Here is a 12852-nt window from a genome sequence, read left to right on the forward strand (position 1 = left end):
TTAAAAGCTTTGACCACCGGATCTAATGGGATAGAAATAAGCAGTGGATTTACCCAAGTCAATTTAATAATGGTCTTTCCTTGTCATCAAGCAGATGAATCCATTACGAGTGGGTTGTGTCAACCAGCAGGGGGAGATAGAGAACACTGAAAAACCATAGTGCCTCATGGCCAGCTAGCTCCATCTGCCTCTTCAGTATTCTCTATCTCCCCAGCAGGGTGGACGCAGCTTATTCAGCTCCTTCAGAAAATCTGCCTGGGGTGGCTCCTGTGCTGTTGCCAGTTGTAGCAGGGATGTTCTTGCTGGTGGTGCCCACTTTAAAGGCACATAGGTACGCCCTTTCCCTGCCTTACCCGGCCCCCGATGTGGATGTAGACACATAGGCTAGCCCTGTCCCTGCCTTTGCCCACACTGTGGATGCAAGCACATAGGTTCACCCTTTCACTGCCTTTCTCACGCTACTGATCCTCTGGAGTGGAAAAAATTTGCCTCTTGCGCTGTTGCCTCTAACTTTCCTCACAGCGTTAAAAAAAAAAAGTCGCATCGCGCTGTAGCGCTGTGATCCCAGAAAAGAGGTTTTCTTCTGATTGTGCAGCGGATCGGAGCTCTGTGGACTCGGTCTGGGGAGGTAAGAGCATTTTGTAGCTCCTCTGGGGAGGGCCCGCGTTCGGGACAATTTTGGCGCGAATCCGCCATTTTGAACTTCCCGCCGTTTTCGGCGATGGCTGCGGAGGTTGTTAAGTGCTGTTCCCATTGTGGCAAGCACAGATCGTGCTCTTCTGAAGTCAGAGCCGGCCCGAGCATGGCGAGCGAGGTTTCTTCTCGCTCCGTGGAGCTAGCAGCGGGTGCCATTTTGGAACAGCAAGGTGCGACCCCCGCTGAGGCGGAGGGGTTTGAGCCTGGAGGGGAGCCTCGTATAGAGGCTAATATGAGAGCTATTACCCCCGAACTAGAACCGGGAGACCAGGGTGAGCCATTCTCCCCTGAGTTTGTTTTGCTGCCGCATAAAGCATTTATGTTAGAAAGAGCTCTCCTGCAGGGGTCTCAATCGGCCCTGCTGTCTGTGTCCCTTCCAGTGGAGCCCAGCCTTGAATTGCCGTCAGGTGCGTTTTCCCCTGACAGATGGCCGCAGGACAAGCGCAGAAGGGTGGATTCCCCTTCAGAGAGTGGTGCACCCCCTTTTTCCCCCCCGTGGTCGGAATGTGAGGAGTCTGAGGGGTCTGGCAGGCCCTCGTGGTCTGAAGAGCCAGAGGAAGGTGCAGGATTGCCATTGGATCCAGATGATCCTTCCGCGGTGAGGATTTTCCACCGCAATGAGCTGCCAGCGCTTATTTCTAATGCATTGCGGGCCCTCTCTATTGAAGATCCTGCGAGTGCTGAAGCCTTCTCTGGTAATACGAGGATGGCAGGTACTAAGAAGCCTGCTCAAGCCTTTCCTTTGCATGACTCCTTCCAAGCGCTTATTTCGGCTCAATGGCTGACCCCGAGGGGCCTTTGAAAGTTGCCAGAGCTATGGGGCAATTATACCCTCTAAGTGAGGAGCATTTGGCGCGCCTAGCTGTGCCTAAAGTGGATGCCCTAGTCACGGCTGTGACAAAAGAGAACTACCCTCCCAGTTGAAGAAGGAGTTTATTTTTATTTATTTTTTGTTACATTTGTACCCCGTGCTTTCCCACTCATGGCAGGCTCAAAGCGGCTTACATGGGGCAATGGAGGGTTAAGTGACTTGCCCAGAGTCACAAGGAGCTGCCTGTGCCTGAAGTGGGAATCAAACTCAGTTCCTCAGTTCCCCAGGACCAAAGTCCACCACCTTAACCATTAGGCCACTCCTCCGCTCCTGAAGGACATGCAGGACCAATGCCTTGAATCAACTATAAAGCGGTCCTTTGAGATTTCAGGCCTATCCTTACGGGCATCTGCATGCAGCTGTTACGCTGCCCGAGCCTGCCTCGCTTGGTTCAACAGGCAGTGGAACAACCCGGAGATGGAGCGGAGCCCCTTGTGGAGGTGGCACCGCGGATGGAGTCAGCCTTGTCTTTCTTGGCTGACGCCCTTTATGATCTGGTCAGAGCTTTGGCTAAGCAGATGGCTGTGGCGGTGGCGGCTCGCCACCTATTGTGGCTACGGCATTGGGCGGCTGACATGGCCTCTAAGCAAAGGTTGGTGAAGTTGCCCTTTCAAGGCCTTCTCCTATTTGGTGAGAAGCTGAAGAACATTGTTTAAAGGCCTGGGGGATGCTAAACCCCAGCGCTTACCCGAGGATAGGCCGCGGCCTTCCTCCAAGGGTCAGGCGGTTCCCTCCTCTTACAGACCTCGCTTCCGTGAAGCTCGAAGGTACCACCCGGGGCGTTCTGCTGGGTTTACTTCATGTGCCCGTTTTCAGCAGAGGAACTCCTTTCGCTCGGACAAACGTTCCGCTGCAGCTGGCTCAAGGCCTGGAGTTCAAGGGCGACCCTCTCAATGATGGTGCGCCGGCCCTCTCCTCGCTTCCTGTTATAGGAGGACGACTTTCCCTCTTTCACGAGGAGTGGGCCAAGATTTCCTCAGATCAATGGGTTTTGGACCTGATCAGAGATGGCTACAGAATAGAATTCAATGCCCCAGTGAGAGACGTGTTTGTGGAGTCCCGATGCGGAGGAGACCTTGCAAGACTTGATTCACATAGGGGCGGTGTCCCCGGTGCCTCCTGCCGAACACAGCTCTGGCCGTTACTCCATTTACTTTGTGGTGCCGCGAAAAGGAGGGTCTTTTCGGTCCATCCTAGACTTAAAAGAAGTCAACAAGTCCCTGAGAGTGCGGTATTTTCACATGGAAACCCTGCTCTCCGTCATTGCGGCGGTACAGCCAGGAGAGTTTCTCACGTCTCTGGACCTGAAAGAAGCTTACTTGCATATTCCTATTTGGCCCCCGCACCAGAGGTTTCTGCGGTTTGCGGTGATGGGAAAACATTTCCAGTTTTGGGCCTTGCCTTTTGGCCTCGCCACAGCTCCCCGAATCTTTTCAAAGGTAATGGTGGTAGTAGCTGCTTTTCTCAGGCGAGAGGGTATCCGGGTTCACCCATACCTAGACGTCTGGCTCATCAGAGCGGACTCGGCAGTGGAGAGTCATCAGTACTTCAATCTCTGGGCTGGGTCGTCAATTTGGCCAAAAGTCACCTGACCCCCTCTCAATCTCTAGAATATTTGGGGGTTTGGTTCGACACAGCCTCAGGGTATGTGTTCCTACCCAAGCAAAGGCTGTGCAAGCTTCAGAACCAGGTCCGTCTGCTCCTGAGGATGCCTCGCCCGCGAGCTTGGGACATAGTCCAGCTGTTGGGGTCAATGACGGCCACTTTGGAAGTGGTGCCATGGGCGAGAGCGCACCTGAGACCTCTGCAGTGTTCCCTGCTTCAACGATGGGCTCCAATATCTCAGGATTATCAATGCACTCACGTGGCTTCCTGCAGCCCGGCTCAGTATGGAGTGGTGGCTCTCAGACAGCATGCTGCGGCGAGGAATGCTGCTAGTGTTCCCCGATTGGTGCCTGGTGGTAACAGATGCCAGCCTGAAGGGCTGGGTTGCACATTGCCGGGGAAGGCATGCCCAGGGTCTCTGGACACCCGAGGAGTCAGAGTGGTCCATCAATCGCTTGGAGTTGAAAGTGATATTCCAGGCACTCCTGGCCTTTCAATTGACCCTGGAAGGGATTGGCTGTCAGAGATCTGTTGGACAACACGACAGCAGTGGCCTACATAAATCGACAAGGTGGCACTCAGTGTCAAGCACTGGCCGCAGAGGCTGCTCAGATATGCCACTGGTCCGAGCTACATCTGCAGTTTCTGTCAGCAGCTCACATTGCAGGTCAGAGCAACATGCAAGCCGATTTATCTAAGCAGGAATCAAATCGACCCAGCGGAGTGGGACCTTGCAGATGAAGTATTCCTGCAGATCTGTGCCAAATGGGGGACGCCCGTAGCGGATCTTATGGCCTCAAGTGCAAATGCCAAAGTCCCGTGTTTTTACAGCAGAGGGAGAGATCCTCGCTCGGCGGGGTTGGATGCCTTGGCTCAAGCCTGGCCTCAGGGCCTCTTGTATGTGTTCCCTCCATGGCCCTTGATAGGACGAGTACTCCTGCGGATTCGGCTACACCAAGGAGAGGTGGTTCTCATCGCCCCGGATTGGCCCAGGAGGCCGTGGTATGAGGACCTCCGGCGGATGCTGGTGGAGGCTCCCCTGCCATTACCTCTGGTACCGAATCTGTTGTCACAGGGACCAGTAACCATGGAGGACGCCTGCCACTTTGGTCTTACGGCATGGCTATTGAGAGGGTGCAATTGAGAGACAAAGGTTATTCCAGTAAAGTCATTTCCACTGTCCTACAGGCCCGCAGGCGTTCCACTTTTGTGGCTTATGCCAGAATTTGGCGCCAGTTTGAGGCTTGGTGTTCTTCTAAAATGATCACACCCATGTGGACTTCTGTCTCGCTGATACTTGACTTTTTGCAGGATGGTTTACAAAAAGGCCTTGCCTATAATTCCCTGCATGTTCAAGTGGCAGCCTTAGCATGTTTTCGAGGGAAGGTCGCTGGCCTCTCTCTGGCTGCTTGTCTGGATGTGGCACGGTTTCTCAGAGGGGTGCTTCGGCTCCATCCTCCCGTGCGAGCTTCGTGCCCAGCCTGGAACCTGGGGTTAGTTTTAAAGGCCCTTCAGTGTTCGCCCTTCGAGCCGCTTAGGCGAGCTTCGGAGAAGGATGTGACCCTAAAGACGGTCTTTTTGGTGGCCATTGCATCGGCGAGATGTGTGTCTGAGCTCCAGGTGCTGTCCTGTCGAGACCCATTTCTGCAATTCTCAGAGTCCGGAGTTATGATACGTACTGTGCCGTCCTTCATGCCTAAGGTGGTTTCAGCGTTTCACCTAAACCAACCTATTAAATATGACCTGAAATTAAATATGACCAAAACCGAGCTTCTCATTTTCCCCCCCAAACCCACCTCCCCGCTCCCCCCATTTTCTATTTCTGTTGATGGCTCTCTCATTCTCCCTGTCTCCTCAGCTCGAAACCTTGGGGTCATCTTTGACTCTTCTCTCTCCTTCTCTGCTCATATCCAGCAGATTGCCAAGACTTGTCGTTTCTTTCTTTACAACATCTGTAAAATCCGCCCCTTTCTTTCCGAGCACTCTACCAAAACCCTCATCCACACCCTTGTCACCTCTCGTTTAGACTACTGCAATCTGCTTCTTTCTGGCCTCCCACTTAGTCACCTCTCCCTTCTCCAGTCGGTTCAAAACTCTGCTGCCCGTCTCGTCTTCCGCCAGGGTCGCTTTACTCATACTACCCCTCTCCTCAAGACCCTTCACTGGCTCCCTATCCGTTTTCGCATCCTGTTCAAACTTCTTCTACTAATCTATAAATGTACTCACTCTGCTGCTCCCCAGTATCTCTCCACACTCGTCCTTCCCTACATCCCTTCCCGTGCACTCCGCTCCATGAATAAATCCTTCTTATCTGTTCCCTTCTCCACTACTGCCAACTCCAGACTTCGCGCCTTCTGTCTCGCTGCACCCTACGCCTGGAATAAACTTCCTGAGCCCCTATGTCTTGCCCCATCCTTGGCCACCTTTAAATGTAGACTGAAAGCCCACCTCTATAACATTGCTTTTGACTCGTAACCATTTGTAACCACTCGCCTCCACCTACCCTCCTCTCTTCCTTCCCGTTCATATTAATTGATTTGATTTGCTTACTTTATTTATTTTTTGTCTATTAGATTGTAAGCTCTTTGAGCAGGGACTGTCTTTCTTCTATGTTTGTGCAGCACTGCGTACGCCTTGTAGCGCTATAGAAATGCTAAATAGTAGTAGTAGTAGTAATTTTCCTGCCCTCCTTTTCTATAGAGGAGTTTCCAGAATCCTTTGGGCAATTGCACCTCCTAGATGTGCGAAGGGCTGTGTTGCAGTATCTGCGCATGTCAAATGCCTTTCGGACCTCTGATCATCTGTTTGTTCTGTTATCAGGTCCGCGCAGAGGGTCTCCAGCGTCTAAAGCCACTATAGCCTGTTGGCTCAAGGAAGCTATTTTTTCAGCATATCTGCTGTCTGGCTGGCTTCTGCCTGAAGCTTTTAAGGCATGTTCCACAAGAGTGATTTCCTCTTCCTGGGCTGAAACTGGAGTACTCTCTCTTCAAGAGATATGTAGTGAAGCTACTTGGTCTTCTAAACTCTCTTTTGCCCAACATTACAGGCTGGATGTGGCTGCCAGGAGAGACGCGCATTTTGGAGCACAAGTGCTGGCGCATGGTGTGGCTTGTTTCCACCCTATCTAGGGATTGCTTTGTTACATCCCACTCGTAATGGATTCATCTGCTTGATGACAAGGAAGGGAAAATTAGGTTCTTACCTTAGTAATTTTCTTTCCTTTAGTCATAGCAGATTAATCCATGAGCCCTCCCTCAGTGGTTCATTATGTGATTGATCTTGGTTTTATGTTCAGTTTTTCCTGTAGATATGTTCCCTCATTGGGAGAAGTTGGAAAAAAGTCTTCAGGATTTCTGTTCTGTTACAGGAGGTTGAGTTCGTCCCTCCTTTGAATTGTTGCTCCTGTTCTTCTGGGGCGTTCATCCGCTGTGAGGAAAGTTCATGTTATTATATGTGGCGGTGTCACACTGCTTTGGAAGCTAGCTGGCCATGAGGCACTATGGGTTTTCAGTGCTCTCTATGTTTTTAAAACTCGCTAAGCTAACTGGCTTTACCACATTCTCTGGCAACGAATTCCAGAGTTTAATTACACATTGAGTGAAAGGTTTTCTACTTTTCTTCATCGCATGCCCCCTAGTTCTAATATTTTTGGAAAGAGTAAGCAAACGATTCATGTCTACGTGTTCCACTCCACTAATTATTTTATAGACCTCGATCATATCTCCCCTCAGCCGTCTTTTCTCCAAGCTGAAGAGCCCTAGCCGCTTCAGCCTTTCTTCATAGGGAAGTCATCCCATCACCTTTACACAGCATATTGTTCCTTTTTATACTTTAATAAAAAAAATTTAAATATAAAATCATAAGTGTTTGAGGCTTCTGAGGATAGAGCCCGCGGGAATGGGGTGGGGCTGGGACAGAACCTGCAGGGATGGGGCGGGAATGGAGACAGGGCCCACGGGGATGGTACGGGGATGGAGATAGGGCCCATGGGGATAGGGCGGGGATGGGGACAAACTTTATCCTCGTGTCATTCTCTGCTTCTGGGCTATGGTGATTAGGTTGTCCAGTAACCTTTTTTGAAGGTCAGACAATTTGACTTGTATGGCAGCCAATTTAAAATTAGCAACAAGAGCTGAGATAGGAGTATCGAGTTGAAAAATTGCCTTTATGGTGTTCCATATTGATTAAATAGGAAACCGTATTTAAAATGTATCATAAAATTTATTTTTAATTTTCAATATGCAATATTAGTGAGTAAAATGATATTGAACTTACAAAGATATTTAAATCATATATATTAACAGATGAGAGCTCAGTAAAGTGCCGGTTGCTGCGGCTGGTCTACAGAGTTACAACAGGCAAAGTCACACCATCATCGCACTCAGCCCTACCTACCATCCCTTACTCTCATTCAATGGTACACTTCTCATAACGCTTAGGAAAATATATGCTCGATGGTAAAGACCGGTACTTAGCTTAGGGCTGAATTACTGCTGTATCATACTGCTGTCAAAATACCGTACTGCAGACCAGCTGGGCTTAGTTGAAAGGTGCAAGTGCTCGTGATAAAAAATAAATTACAAAATCTTCTTAAATCTTCTTCATAACTTTTTGATATATATCTCTCTCAGTCGTACTCAGGTCCACTCCCGTACTCTCTCTCGTTCTCAACACTACGTGTGTTTCGCTGTTCTAAGTGTCTTCAGCATTAGGAGAAGTGTACCATTGAATGAGAGTAAGGGATGGTAGGTAGGGCTGAGTGCGACGATGGTGTGACTTTGCCTGTTGTAACTCTGTAGACCAGCCGCAGCAACCAGCACTTTACTGAGCACTCATCTATATATATAAAAGGCACCACTGAAGCCTCCAGCCGGAAGTGTGAAGCGCCAGAGATATCCGGTTTCCCCATGAGTGAAGGAAAACAGCACAGCAGGAAATCCCACGAAACTGTGAAGGACTCAGAGGGGGGAGGGGAGAGAGATGCCGTCACTCTCTCTGTAACAAAAACACAGAACAGCAGGAAACGCTGAAGGACTGGACTCGGAGGGGGGAGGGGGAGGGAGAGAGGGCAGAGGGCAGGGACACACACACTCCCACATGCACACTCTGAAGAAAACCTTGCTAGTCCCCGTTTCATTTGCATCAGAAACGGGGTTTTTTTTACTAGTCTGTTAATATATATGATTTAAATATCTTTATAAGTTCATTATCATTTTATTCACTAATATTGCATATGATTAATAATTAGGTCTGCCACCTCTGTTGCGCAGCGGAAGCCATGGGCTTTCTACTATCCTGTAAAGGATTGCATGTTCCCTCCAAATACTTAATTACCCCAACCTGGTATCTGCTCATGACAGTTTTAAACAGTCCAGGCAGTAGCAAATTCAATAATTAGAAAGAAACCCAGTATTCAGTAGATATAATAGTATAGACTGGGCACTGACAAGCTCCATAATCAGAATGACTCACTGGGATATAAGAAATTAGTTTATTACAATCTCACCAATCCCAGTAAACGCAAATCAGGCATTCACATAGTGGAACAGCTCTTCACGACACGTCCTGTCGCCCCAGCCTTCTGGAGTCTTCTGATTCTAATACCCTTCTGACTCCCCTTTTTATACCATTTTGACCCTATTCATTTCAATGGACCCCAGCTTTCTCACCAGAGCTCTTTGCCCTTTTCAGTTGATCAGAATGACTTCACATATTCTCAAACTTTAAGTATAAACAAATTATGTTTAGGACAACATCTGCAAAGAAATAACGTCACAGATCATTCTGTCCTCCTCAGCTCCCCCTCCCTCTACTTGCACCTGACCCATTACTAACTCTTGCATTAGCCAAAACATCTTAGCTCATGACTTCTCGCAGGTGCCAGTTCCAGGATTGTTGACAAGAGCAAATGCCCCCTCCCTTGCCAGCTCTCTGGGAACTCACTTCAGCTTGAGCTGCAGTGAAATGTATTTTGTATCAGAGATGATTTTTGATTTTAAGAGGCCTAGCTCTTAGCCTGAGCCATTGGCCTGTATTTCACTGAGAGCAAGTGACAGTATATTTCTACACATATTGAAAATTAAAAAAAAAATTTATGATACATTTTCAATACGGTTTCCTATTTATGAGGTTTGCCCAACATTGAAACCAGGTCTTTGAGTTACCCCAGAATTATAACAGGGTTCCATTGCCAGAAAGGTTGCAAAAGAGAACATTCATAGATCATATGGAGTAGAGTTACAGTTTGTAATTTACAGTGCTGGCAGATATTTGAGGGTGCCAAACCTGCAACATGTTTTAAAACCGCTCTCCTCAGCTAACATGCTTCAATCAAGGCTATTTAATTCAAACAGTCTTGTAAAACTTCTAAAGCTTCCTCCTGCAGGATACTAGTGTATAAAGAACAAACGTCTAAAGTCACCAATAGTCACGAAGAAGCCAATGCTGACTCTTTAGATTGTAATATGTGCAGAAAATGTGTAGTATCCTTAATATAGGATCTGATGGTAGATAGTCAAACATGCAAACATTTATCAATAAATTAGCCTGATCTCTCAAGCAAAGAGTCTCTGGCTGATACTATTGGCCTCCCTGGATGACAATTCAACTTCGTATGAATCTTAGGCAGAAAGTAAAAAGCAGGCACCTTGAACTTCTCATAATTCCTTGCTGGGTAACTCTACATAATTATCCGTGTTGGACAGCTGGCTCAGATGTCTGCACGAGCAGTGTATTTTGAACTGTTACTCACTTCCGGCAACCTCTAAAACAAGAAGACATCTTTGAAAAGGTTTGGGGTGGGGGAGAGGGAGGAAGAGATGCTATTGCGCATTAGAAAGAAAGAAAGAACAAAAGGGAGCGAAGCTTGACCTGGGGGGGTGGGGGGGGGGGAGAGTCATAAGTGCTGATGTCACTTCCTGAGCCCAAAGAAGTGCCGAAACACCATTCTGCTCCATTCTGGCACTAATTAAGCCCTGAATACTATACCGTGGCTTGTGGTGTGTACAGTATAGCTGGTAAAGTAACCTCAGCTAAAAGCTTGGTGTTGCCAGACCATCCTTAAAAGGGCTGCATCTTTAACTGAAAGGTGGCTAGAGTGCCCAAAACAACCTGAAGGGCCACCCCTATTGTTAAAGACCACCTTGGAAGTCCCCCTCCTCCACTGAAGCCCCCCCAAAGGGACCCCCCCAGGCCTACCGTTATAGAATCCCTGGTGTCTAATAGTGTGGGCAGGCGTGATCCCCAGTTGCTTTTGCCCTTGCCAATGCCATCATTCAAAATGGCGCCAGTGACACCTAGTGGTAGTCTCATGGTACTAGCACTAGGGGGGGGGGGGTCAGATTTATGTATAGGGGGCTTGATTTGGGGAGGGGGCTAGAGGGACCTTTGGCTTGGGGGGCTCTACCCACCACTTTCAGTTAAAAATACCAGCCCCTTTAAGAAACAACCCAGCAGCATTGGGCTGTGGCTTGGCAGCCTAAAGCTGCCAGGTTGGTGAATAATGCTGCTTGCAAGGTGGCTCGCAAGTAGTGTCATTCATTTCTCCAAGGACAAGCAGGATGAAATGTACACACTGATGGGTGATGTCATCTGAGAAAACCCTGTGTGGGAACCGCTCTCCTGCAACTTCTGACTGGCTTTCAAGAGAGCCTTGGCCTTTTATCTAGAGTGGACTGAAGCTCTTAGACAGTCCACCCAACTTTTTTTTATTTTGACTCTGCTAGCCAATTGGATAATATGTGTTTGCTGATGGCAGTCCCCATCCTGTCAGACTCCATCTCCTTCACTTATGCCCAAGCTGGGCTTACTCTGGAGGGTCATGTCATGCCTCACTATGTTAGAGCCATGGCTGTATTGGTAGCCCAACTAAGATCAGCCTCCATTGAGGAGATTTCAGAGCTGTGACAAGGTCACATATCATTACTATCTGGAATAAGACCCCCGATATGACTGCTGGTTTGGCCAGATAGTCCTTGTGAATTTATTCACTGTTTAGAATCCAACTCCATTCACCTAGTCCCTTTTGTTTCTGTTCTAAGCTGTCTAGAATGAGAATGTTTTTTGTTTCCTATTTCTAGTTCTATGCTAGGCTCTGCCTGTTGCAGATCTTTACTTTTTCTCCTTTTTCATGTCAGACAGCCTGCTAACTATGGATACCCATTAGTGTGGACATTTCATCCTGTTTGTCCTTGGAGAAAGTGACGTCACCTGTAGCAGATGTTCTCTGAGGACAGCAGGATGAATATCCACACTACCCTGCCCCTTGGAGTTGTATCCTGTCAGGCATAGTACAAGATTGCCTTGGTTTCACGCAACAGCAGCAGGCAGGAAGATATGCACATGTGCAATGCACCACCCTCAAAGGCTTGTGGAAGTTGGTAACTTCCCTGGTAAATCAAGGTGCGAGTAAAGCCCACGAGAAGGGAGTTGAAGTTCTTTTTGGATTATATAACCCTTCTATATAACTCTGTTTCTTTTATGTGCTTGAACAGAGAGCATGTTTTCTTTATGTCAGCATTTATATGATTCTCTCTGTTTTTAATTCCAGCTGACTCCCTCTGCCTTTCTGAAGGAGATGTCCCTCACCACAGAGCAAAAGCTGGCACTCCCTCATGAGATGCACCCACCCCGAATTATTCAGCTTCTAGATATAAGTGAAACCAGCTTTCAAAAGGTAATGTTACAATTTTCATTATGCATGGAAGACAAGAGTGGGAGACAGATCGGGGCACTTCAAACACAGACCAAGGAACATCCAATATGAAATTAAAACTTTTATTGATGACTCTTCATGATGACTTAACAAGGCACCATGTTTCGGCACTAACGTGCTGGCCTCAGGAGTCGCTTAAAAGTATATTGTAAAAATAAATTTGTCTTCAGTTGTAAACATAACAGTCACAAATGAGTCTGTCTTCAAAGACTAAATTACTAACTCCCCTGTTTACTAAGCCGCACTAGTGGCTGCCGTCCACTGAATGGACCACCTTGGCATTGCCAGATGGCAGCTGCTAACGCTGCTTAGTAAACAGGTGAGTATAACATTAAAAGAGTGTTTAAAAACTATATAAAATTGAAAATCATATTTTTAGGAACAAGTTTTAAAAAATTTGATCAAAAGTAACATACAAGATTAAACTCATTGCCAGAAATCAAAAGTCTTAAAAGGCTAATTGCAAAGACTAAGTATAAAAAAACTGCCAACAACATTGGAGATAAACTATGGTTGGATATAAACATATAAACAGCGCATGTATATCTAGATGTGCACAAAAGAAACAAATTAAGGGCCCGTTTGCCATCTAAATGGCAGATTACTTTTAATGTGAGCAAGTGCAAAGTGATACATGTGGGAAAGAGGAACCCGAATTATAGCTATGTCATGCAAGGCTCCACGTTAGGAGTCACGGACAAAGAAAGGGATCTAGGTGTCGTCGTTGATGATATGTTTAAACCTTCTGCACAGTGTGCTGCTGCGGCTAAGAAAGCAAATAGAATGTTGGGTATTATTAGGAAAGGAATGGAAAACAAAAATGAGGATGTTATAATGCCTTTGTATCGCTCCATGGTGCGACTGCACCTCGAATATTGTGTTCAATTCTGGTCGCCGCATCTCAAAAAAGATATAGTGGAATTAGAAAAAGTGCAGAGAAGGGCGACGAAAATGATAAAGGGGATGG

At 47.5% G+C, this 12852-nt stretch overlaps 1 protein-coding gene across 1 annotated transcript in view; it reads left to right on the top strand.

Moving 5' to 3' along the window:
* Nucleotides 1-12852, top strand: part of HYDIN (HYDIN axonemal central pair apparatus protein) — a 2443906-nt gene that overhangs the window by 60606 nt on the left and 2370448 nt on the right. The window contains exon 3 of the mRNA XM_030205004.1: nucleotides 11721-11846. Coding sequence (XP_030060864.1) covers nucleotides 11721-11846 — 126 coding nt within the window. The remainder of the gene's footprint in view (nucleotides 1-11720; nucleotides 11847-12852) is intronic.

Source organism: Microcaecilia unicolor, chromosome 5 (genome assembly GCF_901765095.1).
Source record: "Microcaecilia unicolor chromosome 5, aMicUni1.1, whole genome shotgun sequence".
Lineage (NCBI taxonomy): Eukaryota > Metazoa > Chordata > Amphibia > Gymnophiona > Siphonopidae > Microcaecilia > Microcaecilia unicolor.